Source organism: Neoarius graeffei, chromosome 6 (genome assembly GCF_027579695.1).
Source record: "Neoarius graeffei isolate fNeoGra1 chromosome 6, fNeoGra1.pri, whole genome shotgun sequence".
Lineage (NCBI taxonomy): Eukaryota > Metazoa > Chordata > Actinopteri > Siluriformes > Ariidae > Neoarius > Neoarius graeffei.
Window position 1 is genome coordinate 19,754,924 of NC_083574.1, and position 26,241 is coordinate 19,781,164.

General features: G+C 42.4%; 1 protein-coding gene across 2 annotated transcripts; it reads right to left on the reverse strand.

The window, feature by feature from the left end:
• Window positions 1-878: 878 nt before the first annotated feature.
• On the reverse strand, window positions 879-26,035 carry pex16 (peroxisomal biogenesis factor 16). 2 transcript variants are annotated; one of them, XM_060923410.1, is made up of 11 exons: window positions 25,790-26,035; window positions 25,477-25,512; window positions 12,926-13,002; window positions 11,099-11,232; window positions 10,911-11,011; window positions 10,382-10,456; window positions 7,611-7,760; window positions 6,106-6,178; window positions 5,898-6,020; window positions 2,078-2,142; window positions 879-1,981 (listed from the first exon to the last, which is right to left on the reverse strand). In XM_060923410.1, exons 1-11 carry the CDS (start codon window positions 25,914-25,916, stop codon window positions 1,923-1,925), a joined length of 1,020 nt encoding a protein of 339 aa, XP_060779393.1. In that variant the 5' UTR covers window positions 25,917-26,035; the 3' UTR covers window positions 879-1,922. The 2 variants fall into 2 exon arrangements, with proteins under 2 accessions (XP_060779393.1, XP_060779394.1); XM_060923411.1 differs by lacking the exon at window positions 10,382-10,456.
• Window positions 26,036-26,241: the final 206 nt, after the last annotated feature.

The window sequence follows — 26,241 nt, forward strand, 5'->3', positions numbered from 1 at the left end:
GAGGCACAGAATCCAAGGTGTTTGAAGCCCAGCGTGAAGTTTCCACAGTCTGTGATGATGTGGGGTGCCATGTCATCTGCTGGTGTTGGTCCACTGTATTTTATCAAGTCCAAAGTCAACACAGCCATCTACCAGGAGATTTTAGAGCACTTCATGCTTCCATCTGCTGACAAGCTTTTTGGAGATGCTGATTTCCTTTTCCAGCAGGACTTAGCACCTACCCACAGTGCCAAAACTACTACCAAATGGTTTGCTGACCATGATATTACTGTGTTTGATTGGCCAGCCAACTTACCTGACCTGAACCCCATAGAGAATTATGGGGTATTGTCAAGAGGAAGATGAGAAACACCCGACCCAAAAATACAGATACGCTGAAGGCCACTATCAAAGCAACCTGGGCTTTAATAACACCTCAGCAGTGCCACAGACTGATCACCTCCATGCCACACCGCACTGATACAGTAATTCATGGTAAAGGAGCCCCAACCAAGTATTGAGTGTATAAATGAATATACTTTTCAGAAGTTGGACATTTCTGTATTGTAAATCCTTTTTTTGATTGATCGATTTTCATGAGCTATAAGCCATAATCATCAAAATTAAAACAAAAAAGGCTTTAAATATTTCACTTTACATGTAATGAATATAGAATATATGAAAGTTTACCTTTCTGAATTAAATTATGAAAAAAAGGAACTTTTTCATGGTATTCTAATTTTTTGAGATGCACTAGTATATTTTTGTGAATGCAAATATAAAAACTTATTTAATACAGTCAGAAGACTTCATAGATAGACACCAATCCTAGCTGTCCATTGTCAGTGATTTTACTGCATGAAGACCTTTTTTTTCGTCAGAGAGAAAAACAGTCTAGATTTAGTCATGTGAAAAAAGTTTTTATTTAATGCAATGACACTCATTTTAAATGAGACTGAGTTATGGGCTGAGTGTTTTTGAGCATGCACTCGTGGGATCCTTCCACATTGTGTTTTAATATGCCATTATGATGAAATGAACCTTCTGATCTCCATCTGTTTTGAAAGAAAAAAGCTGAAGAAGTAAATTACTTTTCCCATTACTGGCTGATTTATTAAATACATAAAAGTTGTGTAGAAAATCCATCACCCATTTCTCATATTGGATTTCTTTTCTTTCAGATGCCTTTAATAAAATCATGAATATTTATAATCACAGAGCATTTCCAGTAATTGCACAAGTCAGTTTTGCTCAATTATCAAAATAGGCTTTTAGTTAGTTCACAGTGAAAAACAGAGGACATTCATTCATCAAGTTCAATTCTTATAATGCTGGTTTGAAGTAAAAAGAGGAGGGGTGATAGATGTCCTCTGAAAAGTCCATTCAGCTTTTATCAATTCTACTCAACCCAATAGTAATAGTCCAGTTGGAAAAATCTCAACAGCAGTAATGCCTCAACCTCACTTGCTGAGCTCAAATCACTGTCCTGTTACACGAAATCATCATCATCATCATCATCATCATCTCTTTTTTTCCTCTTTTTTAAAAAACGATATCTAACTGAACAGAATGTGTGTTCTCATGAGAAACATAACGAACAAATAGGTGGTGTAAAATGTGGCACAGATGAATTGTACTATACAAAAAGAATAAAAAAAAAAAATTAATGGAAACTGAAACCAAAAAGAAACAAGATAAAATACAATTATTTTCTGTACTGGATTATTAACAGTCCACTTTATGAAAACAATCCTAACTCAATCATGCTAGCTAAAAAACCTGAAATAATGTGTCAAGTAACAGAGCTTCTACTTTATTTACAACTCAGATTGTCACAGGATGTTCACATGTATGCACGTCTGTCTCCACGTGGTTGTGCAGCAGATGTAACACCGAGTCCTTTGTATGTTCAAGCCTGTATGACCTTTTCAGCATGTTCAGTCTCAACCCCAGTTATAAAAGTAGATCTTCTGCCAGATGGGTAAGTATTCCATCAATGGACCTGAGCAGACAGGAAGCAGACAATTATGCCATGGCAAAGTACAGAGTGTACACCATATCTTTAACCGAGCACAATACAGAAATATAGCTCACTTACGTGCAACTAAGCCTACTCCAGGAATGTAATCAGCCAAAAACCGGAGAAGGAGGAGGATCTTTGCTCTGTGGTTGTGAAGAAATAAGATCAAAACAAACAATTCCTTAATTCAGATCCTGGAGTTTTTCAAAAGGCATGTGGTAAACGGTTCTCTGATCTGAAGAGACCAGAATTGAATGTTTTGGCCTGAGCAAAAAGCACTACATTTGATGGAAAACCAACACTGCTCATCACCTTGAGAGCACCATGCCCACAATGAAGCATGGTTATGGTAGCATCATGAGTTACTTTTTTAATTCTGAATTAAAAATGACTGAATTCTTATGCAAACACACTTATGTTAACATTTCAAAAATTGTGCAAACTATATTACCTTCCCACCTGAATATAACGGGCTATTTTGTGTAGATTCATTAATTCTTTATTAATCAGGTTTAATACATGCATTATGCATAAACACATTCATATATCTGTATGTTGTACTTATATTGTACTGTTTTTTCCAGAAGTTCATGTGACTACAAAAATGCTATCTAGGGTATACTCAAGATTAAAAATAACAGCTTTTAGATCAACCAAACCTCCAACACTTCAAAAACAGCTCAAATAGAAATGGTTACGACAACACGTAATTATCCCAAAGACTTCAGCTAGCTGTCTTGTTTTCAGTTTCCGGTAAAAAGTACTTTCGATGAACAAACATGAATGTTTTTCAAAACATACAGTTGATTGTTAAAGTGAAGGAATATAGAGAGCATCTCACTTTTTCATGTGCTTTATGGCATTATAGACCTTTAGTCTACTGCCAAGTTGCAAGCAAAGTGTGTATATAAAAAACAAAAAAACAAAATCAACCCCCCCCCACACACACACACAAGTTCGTTATCCCAGGAGCTCTTATTCTAGAGACCAGCTAGTTACAAGCAGCTTAACAATAAAACTAGAAAACAGGCAAAGAAACACTAAATTCTACACAACAGTGTTTATTTATTTATACTTGTGTCAAGGGACTGGCTTCTACTTTTTTCTTTTCTTATCAACAGATGGATTGTGAATGTCACAGAGCTTAATCTTTAACTTTAAGTAAATTGAATTCCTGCCGCACTGAAATGCAATCACTGTCCATGCGCAGCCCTAAGCCATACTCAGGGGCATGGCAATAAACAGAAAAGGACTTGAAAAGCATTCTGTTCCAGGAGGTGTTACTATCCACATAAAGGAATGCTGTTTATGATTTCTTACCGACTATTTGTATCCATTCCTGCTGCATTAATAGTTGAATCATCAGGCTTTTCAGAATTATTACTCAGTGATAATGTACAGCGACTTGGTCATTATCGCAAAATAAACCTAGACTGGCTGATGCAGGACTTGAAATCACTCTGAACCGGTTTATTTCACAACAGTGACTGGCTCTCTGTACATTATCCCGCTTATTATATAGCTACTTAAAGGTCCCATGGCATGAAATTTTCACTTTGAGGTTTTTTAACATTAAAATGAGTTCCTCTGACCTTCTTAAGTCACCCCAGTGGCTAGAAATTTCATAATGTGTAAACCAAACTATGCCCAACATTTGAGAATGGCGCGTCAAAACGGCGCGTTGATAAGCTCTTCCCTTTACTACGTCAGCAAGGGAGATGATCCCCACGCCCCCCCCTCTGGATTCCCACCCACTGTATGAATTGCCCGCCCAGTTGTAGTGAGGAGACCATAGAGGGAGGACACAACAACATGGCATCACCTAAGCGAGCGAAACATGGAAATTGCGCTGTACATGGATGTGACAACACAGAAAAGAGTCTGTTTTTACTGCCGACGGGAGAGCCCCTGAAGACGCAGTGGCTTAATTTTATTTACTTCAATAATACGCCGTCGAGTCTACCTAAGACGATGTATGTTTGTCGGAAGCATTTTCATGATGAATGTTTCCACAACTTGGGACAGTACAGGGCAGGTTTTGCACATCAACCGTCACTGAAGCCTGGGTCCGTACCAAGCATCCCTGCCGCATCAGCCACAAACACCGAACAAGTAAGTGTATAACTGTTAAGTCGTTTTGCCGTGTTTTAAAATCGGTGTGTTAGCCTTGCAATGGCTACATTAGCTGTGCAGCTAACCGCTTCCTGCAGTTAGCCAGGTACTCTGCGCTACAAAACCAAAAAGCATGCAGCATGCTCTGTTATAATAGCCAATCAAAACAGTTTTTACAAAGACACCCACATTCTTTTTTTTAAGTCACTTGTTCATTTTATTTGTTTGTTCAGTAAAAACACAAACATTTGTTGAATTTATTTTATTTCCTCGTGTCGCACCTTAATGACGTCAGCGCGCGGTATTTTTCCCTTCGCGGTTTGTTCCTGCTCTCTCGCCATAGTAAGACACCCACATCCGCTTGTTCTGACCCACTGGAGGTAGCGTCAGAGTGCTGTTAGCCAATCAGAGGTAACACGTTTACATGTCATGAATATTAATGATAAGACCCGCCCCCACCTGCTACCCTTCCCCGCCTCCATGCTTCTCATTAGCAAAACGACGCACTGGGAAAAGCGCTGAAATGGGGCTTTCTCCCAGGAGGCTATATCTACGTGCTGAGGGTTCATTTCGAGAAAGGCTGCGGATATAACATCCGGAAACCTCCACGAGCCCGTTTAAAGCATCAACAAACCACCATGCCATGGGTCCTTTAATAAAAATAATAATTTGACACAAAATGTCAATTTAAAACTTAAAAAATGATTCTTACTTCTGGTAATGATGTGGTCTATAGCAATGGTTTGTTACTCATAGCCACGTCAGACTGTAGAATGCAGACCTCAGAATCAAGTTTTCAACAAAGTCATGCAATAAAACGTTATTATATAGCATGAACTACTTCTGGTAAAATCGTGCACTCTGATTGGTTCCTTGGCAGGCAGTATTTTCCCGTAATGCCCGTGGGCGATTATAGACTTTCTTTCCAAGGTGCCGGCTTTCAATGTCGCAAAAAAACCAAAATGCCAAACAAATAAACCAAAAAAAAAACAAACCAAAAAAAAACAACAAAAAAAACAACAAAAAAAACGGAATCAAAAATGGCCGAAACGCAAAAGACAATCAGTGTCACGCCTCATTATAATGACCGTATATTTTAATCTTAGAAATAAAAAAGCCGTATAATAAACTCATTATTAACCATGTTTGCTTGGTTTTTACGGGAAAATCTCAGACCTTGGTCTTTTCTTGTACTGTCAAGACCTCAGTCTGATATTTTCCCATAAAGACCTTCGCTCAGTTAATGTTAATAAAACTATTCATATGATGAAAATACATTGACACAAAACAGGAGGTGTTTGTGTTCTTAATGTGCATACCTTAATAAAAAAAATCAAAAGCAAGCTCTTGCATGTCGATAATATTGCCACCTACTGGATAATTCACATAAGTATGCTATTGAGATTCACTAGGAAAGCATCATTCTTTCATACAACACATCTGTTTAAGTTCATTAAACAGATTTAATGATGCAAGAGGAATGTAATAAAAGGTTTTGTTTTTCAGTGTGGCACGGTGTCCACATCGCCAATGAAAAGTGATACTATTCGTGTATTTTATTTTTTTAGCTGCATTTTCAGTTTTAAAGCTCCATGTTAGTGATTAGAACATTGAATATAAAAATGCCAAGACTGCAAGAGAACCACTGTCTGGTTCTTAACCTCCTATACTCTGCTCTATGTTTAAATTGGATTCTACCTTACTTCAAGGGGGAAGGTATAAATGTAAAACGTCATACGCTTACATTCAGCGGTTAACTGGATAAACACTTTACTCAAACACTTACTCAGAGTATCTGTCATAGAAAGGTGAGCGGAGCAGGTAGTAGAGCAGGAGGAAGGCTCGTCTCCTCATCTCAGCCCTCTCTCTGCGGTTCAGCGTCTTCATTGTGTCAGACAACAAACTGAAACTGTCCACAAACAAAACACTCATTTACAAATCAATAAATGTGTTCTAATGGACAGACAGAGAAAGAGAAGGGATGCTTTCTTTACCTTGTTATCTCCAGGATCCCAGAGATGAGCCATGGCTTCCAGGAGCGCCTGCCACAAAGTCCAAGAGTAGTCACTGAGAGTGTACAACATTCAGGAAAACACTCACTCATTCGCATGCATATATGGTTATAGTATGAATCCTTATCAATAGTAGAGGTGTGAGGGTATATCGGTACAAAATACCACAACAAACAGGTCAAAATCAGAAAAAAAAAAAATTGCCTAACAAGACAACATTGACAGTTTTCCTAATAGAAAATATAATACTTGCACTGCTTCTACACTATTAAATAAACACAATTGTGTTGGGTGTGCTGTTATAGGAAAACAATCAACATTGGGGTGTTGTAATGTGACACAAAAGCAAAGTTTCTATGACCACCTCAGGGCTTAACATTAACTTTTTAATCCACCTGTCCAGTCAGATAAGCAGCAATACTTTATACTTGTCCTGACCATGACCTTTTTATTACTATGTATTTACTAGTTTAATGAAAGGAAAGTGATTAACAAAGTTTATCAAAAATCAGGTATAGTTATAATAATCATTATGCTTTCATGATTTATCATTTTTTCAATAAAACTCAAACTTTAACTGTCACATTTAACAAACCTATCCAAATGTCCCATTATGGTGTGCGTGCTGTTCAAACCCATTACCTGATCTGCAGTTTTAAGAGTTAGACTCACCCAAATTCAAAGCTTCTGGAGGAAATAAAGTTAACTCTTGATTAATCCAGTACAACTTGAAATATAAATTAACTTAAAGAAATGACACCGAAAAGAAAATGAGTTGGACATGATCACGTTGTGAATGAAAACAAATCGTGAGTTCGGCACAGTCATAAAATTACCACAAAATATTTTACAATATTTGTGATGGTTAATGTGAACCATACAAAAGAAAAAAAAACAAACAAAAAAAAACAACGAATGTCTGAATTAAATGAAGATTCACCCCAGATATTTATTTTATCGAGGTATTTGATCGCCATTTCTCCAATTTCGATTAATTCAAAGTCTAATAATCGATTATTAGATATTACTACGTGGTTTTGTTTTTTTTTATACACTCGCCTGCTGTACTCAGCTTCTCCAGAATTTCATAAACAACACGTCCGGATCACTGAGGGGATTCAACTAGTTTTGTTGGAACTTTATTGATGTAACTCTTGAATAATTACTATAAAAATAGTGATTTTCAACAAATGTTCGACAGGACAACCTGTCGGACAGGCAGATACAAATTTGACTTGTCCGGACCAAACATTTGGTTGTCCTGGACAGTCGGACTACCGTTAATATTGAGCCCTGCACCTCAAAGCTGATTATTTTCCTTCAACAGCATGTCCTGAAGTGGTTTATTCCTCTTATACCACTTCAATTTGCCAATGGTAACAATTTTTTTTACTGATTAAAGAGTGATGCATCATACTTTTGATCCATTTATATTTACCACAAAACAAGTCAAGTCATTATTCACTGATGGGTTTGCATTAGGATACAGTGCACTATGGGTCGAGCGATATACAGTGATTCTGCAATAGTCTCCTGCAGGCCCAAAGGGGTGGGGCTTGCCTGTAGGTCCTCCTCTTGCTCCCTCCGCTTTCTCTCTCTGTGAGGATTGCCCCACAGTCGACTTTGCAATGAAGACACTGAAGGAAGAAAATAGAGGTTCTGTCAGTTCAAAGCACTAAAATACACAAACACGCAGACAGCAGCATTGGCAGTGTCTATGCCTAATCTGCGTCACCTGCCCTATTTGTGCTATAGCTTCTTACATTTTAAAACGCTGTCTGATCTGTACTGTATGACCACACACACACACACACACACACACTGCATTTTAACTCATATAAACATGAAGATTACATTCAAGTGTTAAAAGTGAAGTTATTTCAAATCTAACACTTTGGGGTCGAGAGTGTCGCCAGCGAAGCATGACAGGTTTTGAATGAGGTGGTCATGTATTTAGATAAATATCTTCGTGAGTTTTTATTCATACAAGCATGATAAACACATTGACAGAAACTTTACACTCTCCTATGCGCCCACTGTCAAATATTACAGTTTTTAAAATTACCTAAATTAGATGAAACAAAACTTGTCACCTTACTCAGTCACACTGGAGTCAGAGCGCTGAGCACACACGCATACATAAAAGACTATTAATATGGTAATTGCATGATAATCACTTTCACTCTTTCGGTTTCAATTGGTTTCTCTTTCACGGTGGGAACGCCCACCGTAAACAGGATAAAATCTGTCAGCCATAGTTTAGGCTATTTGGAGGTAAAACTTGTTGTGAGTTGGCACACAGATTTCATGCGCTTCGGATGACTGAGGACAGCGATTCAATTCATGATTCATTTCATGATTCAGGACAGCAAATCAATTCATGATTCACAACAGTGATTCAATTCAATCTTGAGAACTGCAACACTGATGATGAGCAGTGCCTTCTTTTTTTTAACCTCGACACAATCCAGTCGAAGATCAACTCAAGTACGTGTAAATATTTCTTCCATTTCTGATGAGCAAATCGGTTGATATGCACGCGCTGTAGTGCATACACAGGAAAAATGACTGAGCAATTTTTCCAGAGTTAAAAGTATTTTTAAAAATAGTTAATTTTGCTCCATTTTGAGTTTAGAGAGTAAAATTTGGAGTTGGAGTGGGAGCAAAATTACAGAGTAATTGTGTAACAGAGTTGGTTGTGGCTATGAACTGAGTAAAATAGTGCAAGAGTTAATTTCAAGACATACTGGATGGAGTCAAACATCAAAAAGTCAAATACCAGATAAATGATTCTGTTGTACAAAGCAGTTTTAGAACTGTGTTGGAATGTATGAAAAAAAACATGACCTTACCCATTGTGACTTGACCTGATGGGATTAAGGGTTGACCTGATAGGAGTTAGAGTTGGAAGTGGGAGGGGTTTTCACTCTTCTCATGGAATGGAAATTTTTTCCCTTCTCATTGAATGCCCAACCCTTTATCCCAAAACAATAGGACAACATTTTTTTTTGATGGCCAGTTAATTGTCCAAATCAATGGAGCAGATTTAAGTTTCTGTGCTTGATACATTCCTAAGACTGAGCAGAATCACCTCAATTGACCAAAATGGTCCGATACAATGAGTAAGGTCATTTTTTTCCCCCCACACATTCCAACACAGTTCTAAAACTTCTTTTTACAACATCTTCATTTATCTGTTATTTTTTAAATATCATGACATATATACTACATTGATAATATTGTAGCTGAACTTGTGCTGAATACAAATAAAGTCATATGACTTTGAAAATACTGCTTAGATTTGCTGAAATTGACAACAAAATCAGAGCATGCCAAAATCATTAGAGTGCCAGAAAATACCCTCATACCCCAGAGGGTTAATTTGCATTTATTAAAAATTAATATAAACCTATAAGTGCCTATAGATTCAAATCATAATGTCATCAATATAAGTGTGCAAAATACATTCAAAATTAGAGCACTGGAGAGCCTTCAGAAATATACCCACAGGACTTTTAATGCTGTTTAAAGCTCTGTTGCTCATGACAGTGCATCTCTTTGTTTGTCTTTGCTACGCCAATCGTTAATTTGCCAAAGCTATGCATTCTCATTGCTGTCTTGCTCTAGGTTTACACAAAATCTCTTACAATGAAAATCTAAGACTTTATGTAGACTGAGGTTTTTTGATGACTACGGAGGCAGGGGTATGACCGAGTGCCGGTTTGTGAATGGAGGGCGGAGCCAGGAAAGGTGAGTAGTAAAGTTTAATACACCTGTGCGGAATTTTTCTAGAAAGTGTTTTGTTTGTTAGTGAGCAGCAGCTAGGATGACAAGGGGAGAGATAAGAGACAGAGAGCACGAGCTGAGCAGCACAGCACAGAGCCATGTATTTGTGCACGCACACTGACATAAAATCACTGAAAAGCTGAAGAAATAATGAAGAAAAATAAAGTGCCCCTTTTTGAGTTGTGCCAAGCCTGCCTCCCGTCTCCTCTTTTCTGGTCCACCCGTAAATTGTCACAATGACATTTACAAACAATGTAATATCTGTTTACATTTCCATAAAGGTTAATGTATATATAAAGCATAAAGGCACCATCAGTAATACCTGATCTGTATCCCCTGACTGATTTGGTGGCATGAATCAGGTAGTTAAGCAGATTAGTGGATTAAGCTGCATGCCTCCTGTAGAAGTTTAACTTCCTGTTCAATTTCAAATACACTACAACTGTGCTCTGATAGAAATATGACTTCTTACCACTTCTCAAAGGTCTCACAACCCTCCCTGAGCGCTGTCCAACGAATGTGAAGTCTTCCTCCACGCTGCCCTGATCTAATTGGGGAGAGTTGTATGTAAGACACGACGCCCTTTCACACGCATCAATTTTCATTCATTCATTCATTCATTCATTCTCACTAACTGCTTTATCATGGTAAATCTGGAGTCTATCCTGGGAAGACTGAGAGCAAGGCAGGGGTACAGCCTCTTCATCACAGTGCTCCATGCACACACACATTCACAGCTAGGGGCAATTCAGAGTAACCAATTTATCCACTGGCATGTTTTTGGGAGATGAGAGGAAACTAGGTAACCTGGAGGAAACCCATGAGATCACAGGGAGAACATTGGGGGCAGGCTGCCTGGTATGCATTTAAGTTTTACAGACCCCAAAACTATTACACGCGCTAATAAAATGAAGCAGTCTGGAAAAATTTTGAAGAATGATGAAAAAAAAAAAAGGTCAAAATCAACACTTCTGTAACTCTTTATTGATATGCACTCTTACCTCTGCTGTACAGCTGTGTGTCTCTATCCAGAGGGATTATGGGAGGTGACGTCTGAATGCCAGATTTGTACCAGAAGAGTAGTAGGATGCGCAGGATGGCTCTGAGTATGTGGAGGAAATGCATAATGACGATTTCAAAGGTAGTGCTGTCAATCATATAATCCTGAGTGCTGCGCTTAGAATCTTACTTAGCAATCTGAATGAGGACGATCACCAGCCAGCGCCCGGTTTCTCTCCACAGCTTAGCGGCTCCCATCTCAATGAAGACCTCCACATATTCCAGGACAGAAAGCCAAGTTAGCAGCCTCTGCTGGGAGAGAGACTATCACAACACACACACACACACACACACACACACACACAGCTGCTTTTGTGTAGGTCAAAAGTGCTGAGACAGAATATTCTCAAATGCCACCATAAACTCAATACAAGTTCATGCTTTCTCTATGGAGCTCCATTAAGGCCAGTGTGAAAGAAGCCGAAGGTCATGAATTCCATCTCGTTTCCCCTGCGCCCCAGGCTGAGTGTTGCATTTATTGCACCACTGAAAGTGGCTCAGTCTGTAAATGTGTTTATTTCTGAACACTCAGGTTGGAAAACTCAATGATAAATATGTCACTGTAGCACAAATGAAGAAATAAAGAGGTCTCAGCATACTTGGCTCCAACACACATTTTTCAGTATTAGACTCAATTGCTGCACAGAAAACACAGCATGGCAGGACTGGAACTTAAGCCAAAGATGGATAATACAGGCAGCAGTACAACATTATGCATTTTCAAGGTCTTTCGATGTGGTGTGATATACTGTGATACATCACACCACATCGAAAGACCTTGAAAATGCATAATGTTGTATTGCTGCCTGTATTATAGATGTGAAAATGTTATTGGACAATACGAGTCTACTGCTTTTAATTCTAGTATTTGAGAAACTCAAAGAAAAAAAATGTAGTATGCAGAAATACACATACTTAAATCAGCGAGAGAAAAAGAAAATACAAAGAGGCTACGCAGAAGGATGCTACAATATAACTGGCCTCCCCAAAAATTGATAGCTACAGGAATATTTTAATTGGAATGTCTATTTATTTATTTATTTTTATTAGCAGTGCATAATAAGACTAACAGAAATAGATGTGCAGAAATAGCACATCATTTCACAAATTTTTGTGAAAGAGGTTTGGCACATTAGCACGGAGACGTTCCCATGCTCATTCACTCAGGCTGATGGGCCCCGAGGCCGATAGGCCCCCGAGGCCACCCCGCCTACCCCGAGGCTGATAGGCCCCGAGGCCACCCCGCCTACCCCGAGGCTGATAGGCCCCGAGGCCACCCCGCCTACCCCGAGGCTGATAGGCCCCGAGGCCACCCCGCCTACCCCGAGGCTGATAGGCCCCGAGGCCACCCCGCCTACCCCGAGGCCACCCCGCCTACCCCGAGGCTGACAGGCCCCGAGGCCACCCCGCCTACCCTGAGACTGACAGGCCCCGAGGCCACACTTCCTTCAATAGGACTGAAAGGCACAAATACCATGCTTCTTTTACTGGACCTGACAGGCATGGAGACCAAACCACCTTCACTAAAATTGACAGACTCAAGGCCACACCTCATTCACAGGCATAGAGACTGCACCTTTTTGACTTTGCTTCCACTTACCATCTTTGGCATCATTTTGTTTTTGCCGATTGTCCCTTCATTTAGCAAACATTGCCCCTTTATCCCATCACATAGCAAACACTACACAAAGCAAAATACGGTCACCGTTTTGCTTGATTGATTTTCCACACTCTTCTGCTTCTTGGCCCAAGGACACACTGCTCCCGTTCAACTCTCACAATACAGCTCATCTCCAAACAATTTTATATGCGTTACTATGCCAACAACACAGGCCCCCTGCTTTCTATCAGTGGCTTATATAAGTGGACTGACTGCCAGGAAAAAGCTTGGAGAGAAAGAAATGAAGAAAGACAGAAAGTGGGATGAGACTGAGTAAGAACATCCACAGGAAATTACCACAGGCAGAGTCTTGGAGAGAGCCTTCCTTAGAATGTCATCATTCAGCAACACCAGCAGGTTTGATGCTGAATACACTGCAAAACAAACAAACAAAAAAAAGAAACATTGACACCATTTCCAATTTAACATGTTCATGTTTCCCAGTTTTACACACCTAATTCATCTCATTCTCTAATTTCTATGCGTTTGACTGCATGGCTGCCTTAAAGTGCACTTAAAAAATCATTTGCTTCGAATTATATATTGCGTCTGGCCTTGCTGCATTAAAGGAGCAGTTGTAGTATTTTCCACATCAAATTCCCATGGGTCAGTACACATATCTTACAGTTAATTTTAACAAAAATTAATCACCTTGTGACAGGTGGTTAATATCCAGGATCCTGGCAAATAAGCTTGTACTGTTACATCAAACACGTTTTGCTTTTAATCACCACAAATATGCACAGGAACATGACTTCAGCTTTCAGCAGTTGTCATTTAACGAATCTGTCTACTTGCTGAATTTTTGGATGGCGTTCATGTTCATCAGCTCTTTAAGTTAAACAAATTCTACAGAATACAGCAAACATTAGAGCTTCCCCCAAATTGCGTTTCGTGAGGACACATGAAGTTTGCTCATTGTGTTAATTATTAAACTGTCTAGACACTTTAATTAAAGTTTCAGGATAAGGACAAAATATTAGATTGTAATTACATGGTATGCAATTAGAGATACACAGACAAGAGCATCAATAACAAGGCTGATACTGACTTGAAATACTGGAACAGTACTGATCACAAATGACTCAAACAACCTGCCTCTTTTGTTCGTAAGTGAAATGGAGAGAGTCAATCTGATGAATAATAGTATCAGATGAGTGTCGGGTATACTGATACAGATATGCTGATGCACACTGATCTGATCAAAAATGGGGGAAAAAAGGAATTGGTGCAATTATACAGTGCATGTTGATGAACCACAGTGGTGCAAAGGTTAAAGACTAGGCATGTAACGATTCACCCTATTCATTATTCGATATGATCCACGGTATTGGGTTCATAATTCAATTTTCTAATTATATTTTTTGGAAAAAGAAAAAATTAAATGAAGAAACACCAAAAAAAAGCAACATTTATTTTCTTATTCTTTATCAACATAAATATTCCTTTTGCTAAAGAAAAAAAAAAACTTTTCATTTTTTTAACAGCCAACAAAAATTTATCCATATTTGTAAAATATAATAGCCAATTACACGGCTCAACATTAATGTTAGTCCGGCTGTCCGGGACAACCAAATATTTGGTTCGGACAAGTCAAATCTGCATCTGCCTGTCTGACGGGACGAGCTGAATATTTGCTGAAAATCATTTATATAACAATTATTCAAGAGTTACATCAATAAATTTACAACAAAACTAGTTCAATCCCCTCAGTGATCTGGCTGAGTTACTGTTTACGAAATTCTGGGTAAGTCGAGTACAGTAGGTGCGTGTGTAAAAATAACCAAGTCGTAATATTTAATCATTGATTATTAGACTTTGAATTCATCGAAATTGTAAGGCAATAGGGGGCATGGATGCGGTGGGAGCAAGCCATAGACTGGAAAGTCACCTGGTCGGACCTCTGGCAGGCTGAGCCACACCGCATCACCTTCCTGATTCGGGCAGCGTATGTCCTCCTGCCTAGCCCGGCAAACCGCTTCACCTGGAGCAAAGTGGAGACCCTGAACTGCTCACTGTGCTCAGGAAAAGGGACATTGGAACACATCCTGAGCTCCTGCCTGACAGCACTCGGCCAGGGTCGATACACCTGGCGCTGAAACCCATTGCAGAAGCCATCAGCAAGGGGATCAGCAGCTTTAGCCAGGTGCGCAACACAACACGAGCGGTAGCATTTGTCAAGGCAGGATAGCAGCTGAGGGCTGGATATGAGGGCGGCAGCAGGGATCCTGGCTACGGCCTAGGACTGGCAGTTGTCAGTGGACCTGGAGAAGCAGCTGAGATTTCCGCAGCACAGTGTTTGCTCCACCCTGAGGCCAGATATCCTTCTGGTCTCAGACAGCATCAAGAACGTTATCATCATGGAGCTGATGGTGCCATGGGAGGACCGCCTGGGGGAGGCCCATGAAAGGAAGAAGACCACATATGAACATATGGTGGCAGACTGTCGAGAGCAGGGCTGGAAGGCGAGGTGTATGCCCACTGAAGTAGGCTACAGAAGATTTGTGGGCCACTCACTCCACAAAGCACTCAGTGTACTGGGCATCACAGGAGGAGCAAGGAGCAGAGCCGTCAAGAACATCACCTAAGCAGCAGAGAAAGCCTGGAAATGGCTCTGGATAAATAGAGAAGGTCCATGGGGACAAGTGAATGCCACCTGAACACACCGCGGCCTGATCAACCACAGTGGAGTCGCCTGGGTGAGGGTGTCTGATGTTGAAAGACCCGAAACACCCGAGGTTACATCACTGATGATGTGTTCAGGTGCACCAATAGGTGTATTTAAGAAGAACTAGCAATGGCGATCAAATACCTCAATAAAATACATATCTGGGGTGAATGTTCATTTCATTCGGATATTCATTGTATTTTTCATTTGTATGGTTCACATTAATCACAAATGTCGTTAAAATATTTCGTGGGAATTTTACGACAGTGCCAGAGTCACTTAAAAGTTTGTTTTCATTCACAATCTAATCTAACAACGTGATTGTCTCCCTTATGTCCAACTTGTTTTCTTTTGGTTTCTGTAGCAAGTGTTCTAGGTGGGTGGTGCACAGAAGCACGGCAGGCCAGAACTGAGTTCTCAAAGACTCTTTTATTGTAGCTTTTCAGCTTTGAACTACACACACACACACACACACACACACAAGTATCCAGGTTGGGGAGAAGCTCCCTTCCTCTGCTCTCCCGCTCCTCTTATAAGGCGTGGTCACTGGGGAAGACACACAAACACAGGTTAATTCCAGTCAGGTGCAGTGATTCTGCCACTTACCTTCCCTGACTCCGCCCTCCATTCACAGACTGACACTTGACCATGCCCCCGCTGCCACATACCCCCACCACCCGACTCAGGCCGGGGAGCAGTCCGGCCTGCAGCTGACTCCCCCCCCCCCTTGACGGGAGAGGAAGTCCACCACAACCATCTGCGCTCCCCGGCCTGTGGACCACCTCGAACTTAAACGGCTGGAGTGCCAGATACCAACAGGTGATCCGTGCGTTGGCATCCTTCATACGGTGGAGCCACTGGAGGGGCACATGGTCTGACCAGAGAGTGAAAGGGCGCCCCAGCAGGTAGTAACAGAGGGTGAGGACCGCCCACTTGATGGTGAGGCATTCCTTCTCTATGGTGCTGTACCTGCCCTCGCGCACCGACAGCTTGCGGCTGATGTACAGCACTGGACGGTCCTCCCCCTCCATCTCCTGGGACAGAACAGCCCCCAGCCCTCTGTCCGATGTGTCCGTCTGTAAAACAAAGGGGAGAGCAAAGTCAGGGGAGTGTAACAGTGGCCCCCCACACAGTGCAGCCTTTACCTTAGAGAAAGCCCGCTGGCATTGCTCCGTTCATTGGACCGGATCTGGTGCCCTCTTTTTAGTGAGATCAGTCAGTGGGCTGGTGACGTCCGAATAATTAGGTATAAACCTACGATAGAAGCTAGCCAGCCCCAGGAACTGTCTCACGCCCTTTTTGGTCTTGGGCAGGTCGCAATCGCTGCTGTCTTATTGATTTGGGGACACACCTGCCCATTGCCCAAGTGGAAGCCCAGATACGGTACTTCCACCCGCCCAATCGCACAGTTCTTCGGGTTGGCTGTGAGCCCTGCTCGCCTCAGCGACCCCAGGATGGCCCTCAGGTGTTTTAGGTGCCTCGGCCAGTCATTACTATAAATAATAATGTCGTCCAGGTATGCGGCTGCATAGGTGGCGTGGGGGCGGAGGACCCTGTCCATAAGCCGCTGGAACGTAGCAGGCGCTCCAAACAGCTCAAACGGAAGTGTGATGAACTGGTGCAAGCCAAACGGTGTGGAAAAGGCCGTTTTCTCTCAGGATAGTGGAGTCAAGGGGATCTGCCAATATCCCTTTGTCAAATCCAGTGTCGAATAAAAACGAGCTGTGCCTAGTTGATCGAGCAACTCGTCAATACAAGGCATTGGATACGCATCAAATTTAGACATCGCATTGACTTTTCTATTAATCCACACAGAACCGGACCAACCTGTTGGCCTTGGGAAGCAAGACCACCGGACTGCTCCAGCCACTGTGGGACTGCTCGATGATGCCCATTTCGAGCACGGTCTCGAGTTCTTCCCGAACCACCTTTTTCTTGTGTTCGGGCAGTCTGTAAGGGCGGCTGCGCACTACTACCCCCGGGGGCATCTCAATGTGGTGTTCTATGAGATGGGTGCGGCCGGGCAGGGGCGAGAACACATCAGAAAATTCTGCTTGCAACCGGGCGACCTCCGCGAGCTGGGTCGGGGAGAGGTGGGCTCCACAGGGGACCGGAGCAGTGGGTGATGCCGATTTTCCCTTTTGAACCTCCAGCCCCAGCTCCGCCTTCTCTGGAACCACCGACACCAGCACCACAGGGACCGCCTCGCTCCAACGTTTTAACAGATTGAGGTGGTATATCTGTAACGCCCCACCCCTGTCTGGTCACCTCACCTCACAGTCGACGTCCCCGACTCGCCGTGTGATCTCAAAGGGTCTTTGCCACCTGGCGATTAATTTAGAGCTTGACGTGGGCAATAACACGAGTACTTTGTCTCCCGGTGTGAATTCCCTAAGGCGCGTGCCCCTGTTGTACAGGCGGACTTGACGTTCTTGGGCCTGCCGCAAATTCTCCAGGGTTAGGTGCACGAGTGTGTGAAGTTCGGCACGCAGGTCAATAACGTATTGAATTTCGTTTTTACCAGTTGAAGGTCCCTCCTCCCAGTTTTCTCGTAGCACATCCAAAATGCCACATGGCTTACGCCCATATATTAATTCGAACGGGGAGAACCCCGTGGAGGCTTGTGGGACCTCTCGCACTGAACAACAGGGGTTTGAGCCATTTATCCCAGTTGCGTGCGTCCTCGCTTACGAATTTTTTAATTATGTTTTTGAGGGTGCGATTAAACTGTTCGACTAAGCCATCCGTTTGTGGGTGATAAACGCTGGTGCAGATCGGCTTGATTCCCAGTAACCCATACAGTTCGCGCAGTGTGCCTGACATAAACGTAGTGCCTTGGTCAGTCAGAATCTCTCTGGGGATTCCGACCCGGGAGATAACGCGGAAGAGTGCTTCAGCAATACTGCGTGCTGAGATATTGCGAAGAGGCACTGCTTCCGGATATCGCGTTGCATAGTCCACCAGAACTAGAATAAAGCGATATCCTCGTGTTGACCGATCTAATGGCCCAACGAGATCCATCCCAATTCTTTCGAACAGGGTCTCGATTAATGGCAGAGGGCGCAAAGGCACTTTTGGAATGGCCACTGGATTTACTAACTGGCATTCGCGGCACGCCGTACACCACCTACAGACATCGCCACGAATCCCTGGCCAATAGAACCGGGCCATTATTCGGGCTACTGTCTTATCCTGCCCTAAGTGTCCAGCCATGGGATTAAAGTGAGCCGCCTGGAATACCAATTCCCGGCGGCTCTTTGGGATTACAAGTTGGGTTATTTGTTCCTTAGTCTGAGTGTCCTGCGTCACTCGGTATAATCCATCCTTAATAATGGAAAAATAGGGGAAGGACAGGGTGGCGTCTGGCTGGAGCGTTTGACCATCGATTACCCTCACTTGGTCAAACGCATGCCGCAGAGACTCGTCTCGCAATTGCTCCAATGGGAAATCCGTGAGGGATTCCCCAAGAGAGGGAGGAGGAGCCTGCTGCTCCTCACTCTGACACGGTAATGACATAGACGGCTCTGTGACAGCTGCTCCCACCAATGCCACACCGGGACCTCCCCCCGCTGAACTACGGCAGGACCCACTCTTCACCAAGTGCGTCATTAAATCCTGAAATCCCGGCCAATCAGTCCCCAAAATTATCGAGTGGGGAAGGCGAGGATTAACCGCCGCCTGTACTCTAAATTTCTCCCCTCGAAATAGAATGTGGACCGACACTAAAGGGTAGCTGTGAACATCCCTGTGCACACAACACCTTCACCAACTGTGCTCTTCCCAATGCCTCGTCTTGCACCGGGCTTTGGTGGATTGAGGTCTGATTACAGCCGGAGTCCATCAAAGCCTGACACGTATCCCCTTGGATACTCAGTGGTATGCGATACGCTCTGGCCCAATCGAGGTCGGTTCCTGGCGCGTCAGGGATCCAGACCACCGCGCCCACCTCCATCGCCAAGCACTGATGCTGGAGGTGTCCCGGCTCCCCGCAGTGCCAGTACACTGGCCCAGGCTCTCTCTCTGCACCGGTGTTCCGGATATCACTCACCTGAGGGGGAGTGAGGGAGACACAGACACGGAAGTAGGAAACGGTAGGACACCGCGGGTAAGGCGGGCCGGCTGGGGTGGAGCCGGCCCCCGCCTCCACGGTGGGGGAATGGGGCGAGGGCGAGGAACACAAGGGGGGGGGGAGGGGAGACACGCGGTCCTGCCGTTGGAACGGCCGCTATATGGTCCTCCGCCAGCTCAATGGCCTGATCCAGCGATGCCGGGCGATGGCATTGGACCCACTCTGCGGTTCCTTCCGGAAGTTGAGCGACGAACTGCTCCAGCGCCACCAGATCGATGATTCTCTCAGCGTCGTGGTTGTCGGCCCTCAGCCACCGGCGGCAGGCGTCCCGGAGTTGCTGGCCAAACACAAACGGCCGGCCGACCTCCTCCAGGCGCAGCGCACGGAAGCGCTGCCGCTGCTCTGGAGTGCGACCCACGCGCTGGAGGATGGCCCTGCGGAGGTCCGCGCAGACCAGCCAGCTGTCGGCGGGGAGCTGTCGCGCGGCCAGCTGCGCCTCGCCCGTGAGCAGAAGGAGGAGGCGCACCGCGCACTGTTCCACCAGCCAACCCCACGCCTCTGCTGCCTGCTCAAAGAGAGCGAGGAAGGCCTCGGGGTCGTCGTGTGGGCCCACCTTCATTAGGGTGAGGTGGGGAGGGCCCGTGGCGGTGGTGGACCCCGCCAACGCGAGTAGGTGCCCGAACGCCTGGCGATCTTCCTGCTGCACCAGCACCAGGGCCTCGAACCTTTGCTCTTGTTCCTTCCGGAGGGTGACCAGCGCCTGGTGCTGGCTCTGTTGGGCCGTGGCGAGGGCATGGATCAGGTCCTTGAAGGGGGAGGACTCCATGGGGCTGTTCTCTCCTGCGCTCCGTCCTGGGTTTCAGCACCACTGTTGCAAGTGTTCTTCTAGGTGGGTGGAGCACAGAAGCATGGCAGGCCAGAACTGAGTTCTCAAAGACTCTTTTATTGTAGCTTTTCAGCTTTAAGCTACACATACACACGCACGCACACAAGTATCCAGGTTGGGGAGAAGCTCCCTTCCTCCGCTTTCCCTCTCCTCTTATAGGGCACGGTCACTGGGGAAGACACACAAACACAGGTTAATTCCCATCAGGTGCAGTGACTCCGCCCTCCATTCACAGACCGATGCTTGACCACACCCCCGCTGCCAGAGTTTCATTTCACTAAATTAATTTATAATTCAAGTTTTACTGGATTAATCAAGATTTAACTTTATTTCCTCCAGAAGCTTTGAATTTGGGTGAGTCTAACTTAAAACGGCAGATCAGGTAATGGGTTAGAACAACACATGCACTATAATGGGACATTGGATAGGTTTTGTTTACTGTTACAGTTTGAGTTTTATTGAAAAATTATAAATCATTAAAGCATAATGATCATCATGACTATACATGATTTTTGATAAACTTTTATTAACTACTTTTCTTTCATTGAACTAGTAAATACATAGTAATAAAAAGGTCAAGTCAGGACACGTGAAAAATCTTGATGCTTATCTGACTGGACAGGTGGATTAAAAAGTTAATGTCAAGCCCTGTATTACCTAAAATATTGCTTTTATGAAAAATTTAACAAATACATGCTTTCTTAATAAACTTATGACAATTTTACTAGCTGAATTTTTTTTCTCTCTTTTCTTTAGCTTTTGTCAATCTGTAAAAAGAAAGCTTTGATTTCTTGTTAAATCTGCTTGTAGTGTCAATCACACAACAGCTCTTTCCCATTTTAGATGTTTTTCTTTGTGTAATGCCATGAAAACAGGCGTGTTTCTTCCACCTATGCTGAAGTCACGTCTATTCCTGCTATTTTACCTTATTTAGACTGCCTGTTGTCTAAACAATGGAATTACAGCTTGGAAAAACTAAAATCGTCATAATTTGTATCGCAGTTTATCATTGCATGATATATTGTTACATGACTAATTGAGAGAAAAATTGTGTTTGTCGGGTTATATGAATAACAAGTAGACCTGCAAAAATTTATTAAACATAAATAAACATAAACCTGGGGGCGTCGTGGCTCAGGTGGATAAGGTGCCATACCATAAATCTGGGGACCCGGGTTCGATTTCGGCCCGAGGTCATTTCCCGATCCCTCCCCGTCTCTCTCTCCCACTCATTTCCTGTCTCTACACGGTCCGATCCAATAATAAAAGGTGAAAAAAGCCCCCCAAAAAATGATTGACCTAAACAATTATGAATAATTATCAATGTGGATCACTGTTATCAACATGGCCAATGCTTGAGCAAAATGAAAGCACCCAAAAACTCATTTCATTCAAGGGGTTTGAATTTTATTTTTTTCCAATGGAGTAGTAGCACTTTCATAGTTTACCGAGGGTGGTTAAGTTCAATGTGTTTCATGTTGGCTCATGAAGATTAATCACAAGGTAATATCTGTGTGATTTAGTCCAGTTTAGACAGAGAAAGAGCCGGTTAAGTCAACAGATTTCAAGCACCTTGTGTTTTTATTTGTAATTTAAACTGGCAAACAGGGAATAAAGGAAATAATCATTAAATTAGCCTTAATGGAGAAAGTCAGGAGGGTAACAACATATTAAAATGTTAGTGTTCCTCACTGCTTTGTTTAAATTATCTTACTGGAAAAAAAAACCCAATAAAACAAAAAATGCTAAAACATGCATTTTCATTTATTAAGCCTCATTTAACCCAAGTAAAAGTGTTAATTAATACACGTGGATAATCAACTATTAAAATGTGTGTTCAAAAACATCACAGAAGCTCTTACTTGGGGTATACTTTTGCTCAAGAGCACATTTTGCATGGCATTTTTACTTGCATATTTTGCCCTTCTGCATTATAAGGATCAGGAATTGCTGCATAGCAAAGGTCAATTTAATAAAGAAAATATTATTAGTATGATTACAAAGAAAGGACACCATTGTTATCCATCACACCACTTTTTTTTTTTGCCATACTTCTCCCGCAGTTTGAGATATTGACCCCAAACCAACTTCCTCATCGTGCTTGTATACATCTTTTTTAAAGATACACTTGTTCTCATTTTTCTATCATTTTTTCTGCCCCACATAAATGCATGGAGTTTCGAAATCAAAGTCTTCCTGCTCGGTCACGCTTCATAAACAGTACTTAATACACACATGAAATCAACAAGGTTCTCCAGAAAATCTGAAGTAGCTGGCTTAAAAAAAAAAAAAAAAAAAATTATGTGGCTCTGGAATTTGTAGCAGCAAAGCTGCCTTGGCGTACCAAAGGCGCACTAATGCTAGGGGAGTCTGAGGGCATGCACCCCCAGAAAATTTTGAAATTTACATGCCTTCTGGTGTGTTCTCAGCTAATAAATTAACCATTTCCCTGCAAAATATGTATGAAATTTCCCTCCAGATGTGTGTGTACTTGGCTTTCTCGGTTACCCTCTGTCTTATGGTGCCTGGCTCTGTAACATAACTACACCGAGAGTTTATTTGGTGCATATGTAATGTACTCTGGTGTGGTATTGTGTATCATATACTTTTAATTTCAGCATAAATATTTGCACACAGTTATTTGCACTTTATAAGTATGAAGCATTACTTAAGGGACGATATATCTCTATGGGAACTTAGGCACTCCGGGTACCTTCTCATCTCATTATCTCTAGCCGCTTTATCCTTCTACAGGGTTGCAGGCAAGCTGGAGCCTATCCCAGCTGACTACGGGCGAAAGGCGGAGTACACCCTGGACAAGTCGCCAGGTCATCACAGGGCTGACACAGACACACCGGGTAGCTTCTGTTTATGAAAATAATCCTTAGATAAAGAATGATGACTCTTCTAATTATTGTCTTTAAGTTTACTTGTCATTCATACTTTCTAATCTAATAAACTGAGAACAAAATTGAATTCACACACGTGGTCCGGCTCAGCCAATCATAGCATGAGAATCGATCCAAAAAAAAAAAAGGGGTCGCTTCCAGTCATGCTAGACCTGAATCGAAGACAATTTCGTGGTGGAATAATTGGATTTGCAGCAAATTACGGGCAGTGGAGATGATATAAAATCGCTCGAATATTGAAAGGCAAGTTTTTTTCCCCCTGGGATCGAGTAGCTGGTGCAGACCGTCTGTATAGGTGGAGAAACCTGCCAGTCGCCAGCGCTTGTGGACATCTCTGAAATCAACAATGATCGACATCCATCCTTTTTTCTCCTATTGGCAGCAATGCATTTTTGGTCCAATAAGCACACACAGAACATCAGACGCCAAGCTCTTCCGCTCAGCTACGATTCATCCAACTATATTTCATAGCTCAGACAAACTCGCCCAACACACACACACCTATCCATCCTGAGCCACACTCATCTTTTTTGTGTTGTGTCAGACCAATCACACTTGCATTTTCTTCAACACTTGCATATTTAATATTTTAATTTAAATATAATGATTAAGCAATGTTTAATAAATCAGGTGAGAGAGAATAGGGAAAATACTAGCTGTACTTGTTATACAACCCCAATTCCAAAAAAGTTGGGACACTGCGTAAAACATAAATAACAGAATGTGAAGATTTGAAAGACATGGAAAACCTACATTTCATTGAAAATAGTATAAAGACAATATGTCAAATGTTGAAACTGAGAAATATTGTTTCTTGAAAAATATATGCTCATTTTGAATTTGATGTCAGCAACATATTTCAAAAAAAGTTGGGACAGGGCAACAAAAGACTGACAAAATTGTATAATGCTAAAAAAAAAAAACCCAACCTAATTTGGTTAACTGGCAACAGTCAGTAACATGATTGGGTATAAAAAGTGCATCTCAGAGAGACTCAGTCTCTCAGAAGTAAAGATGGGGAGGGGCTCACCACTCTGTGAAAGACTGCATCAAACAGTGCAACAATTTAAGAATAAATGTTCCTCAATGTAAAATTGCAAAGAATTTGGGGATCACATCATCTATGGTACATAATATCATTGAAAGGTTGAGAGAATCTGGAGAAATCTCTGTATGCAAGAAACAAGGCTGAAAACTGACACTGGATGACTGATCTTCAGGCCCTCAGGTGACACTGTATTAAAAGCAGACATGTCTGTAGTGGAAATCACTGTATGGGCTCAGGAACACTTCAGAAAACCATCGTCTGTGAAAACAGTTAATTACTGCATCCACAAATGCAAGTTAAAACCATATATACACAATATCCAGAAACACTGCCACCTTCTCTGGGCCCAAGCTCTTTTATGATGGACTGAGGCGAAGTGGAAAATTGTCCCAAGGTCTGACGAATCAAAATTAGAAATTATTTTTAGAAATCCTAGACATCATGTCCTCCAGGCTAAAGAGGAGAGGGACCATCTGGCTTGTTATCAGTGCACAGTTCAAAAGCCAGCATCTGTGATAGTATGAAGGTGCATTAGTGCACATGACATGGGCAGCTTGTACATCTGGGAAGGCATCATTAATGCTGAATGATGTATACATGTTTCAAAGCAATATGCTGCCATTCAGACAAAATATTTTGCGGGGAAGGCCTTCCTTCTTTCAGCAAGACAATGCCAAACTGTTTTCTGCATATATTAAAACTGCATGGCTCCGTAGTAAGAGAGTCCAGGTGCTAAACTGGCCTGCCTGCAGTCCAGATCTGTCTCCCATTTAAAACACTTGGCACAATATGAAGCGCAAAATATGACAAAGGAGACCCCAAACTTGAGCAACTGAAACTGTATACATCAGGCAAGAATGGGACATTCGTCTTTCAAAACCACAGCAGTTGGTCTCCTCAGTTCCCAAATGTTTACAGAGTGTTGTTAAAAGTAGAGGTGATGCAACACAGTGGTAAACATGCCCCTGTCCCAATTTTTTTTGAAATGTGTTGCTGGTATTAAATTCAAAATGAGCATATATTTTTCAAAAAACAATAACATTTCTCAGTTCCAACATCTGATATGTTGTCTTTGTACTATTTTCAGTGAAATAAAGTATTTCCATGATTTGCAAATTATCGCATTCTGTTTTTATTTACAGCTTGCACAACGTCCCAACTTTTTTGGAATTGGGGTTGTACTAGTACAATGTAAGGAACTGAAGGAAGACAGCACAATGCAACACAGTGAATACTAATAATATAAATGTTATAGAAGTGAATCTTACCCAACTCTGAAAGTTCATGAGAATCTGAAAAGCGGCCTGTGATAATAAAACAGAAGTTAGAAAAGTTTTTCCATCCCTGTCATCCTGCTTAGTAGTTAATGGCTGCGTCCCAAACCGCAGGTTACTGTGTACAACAAATACTGACGTTAACTTTTCATAACATTGACTACTGTGACAAAAACTGTTGCATAGTTTGCTGTTTGGGACGCGTCCCATAATTGCGTAAGGGTCCTGGGCAGCTACATAAAACTAGTGCGGTAAAATAATAACAAATTCAGCATCATTTTAATTTCATTTCCACAAAGCCTCTGACCTGCTATTAGATATGACAGAGTCCGCACTGCGCTCTCCAGCTGCGCCGTAACGCCCGGGTTCCGGGTCACATAATCCCGGTAGCGCTCATAAAGATGCGCAAGCTTCTCTAAATAAAGTCTGGACATCTGTGCAGGCTAGTTAGCCCAAAGTCACAGGAAATGCAATTAATTAAAACACGTACTAGCATGTGAATGGTACTTCCGTAAAGCACAGCGCTTCCAGCAAGAGCGTAACAACTTCCTGTTGAAGGCGGAGAGGAATTTAAAGGGACCGCGCACCATATACAGGTAGTCGTCGACTGAGGACTGCGTTTGGTTACGACTGACCGGTCGTAAACCGATCTGGTCGTAAGTCGGCCTATGTTAAATGAATGTAAGTATATTGTGATGTGTAATGATATTGTAATCATCTTAAAGTCTTATTTTATTGACATTTTCTTATTTCATTACC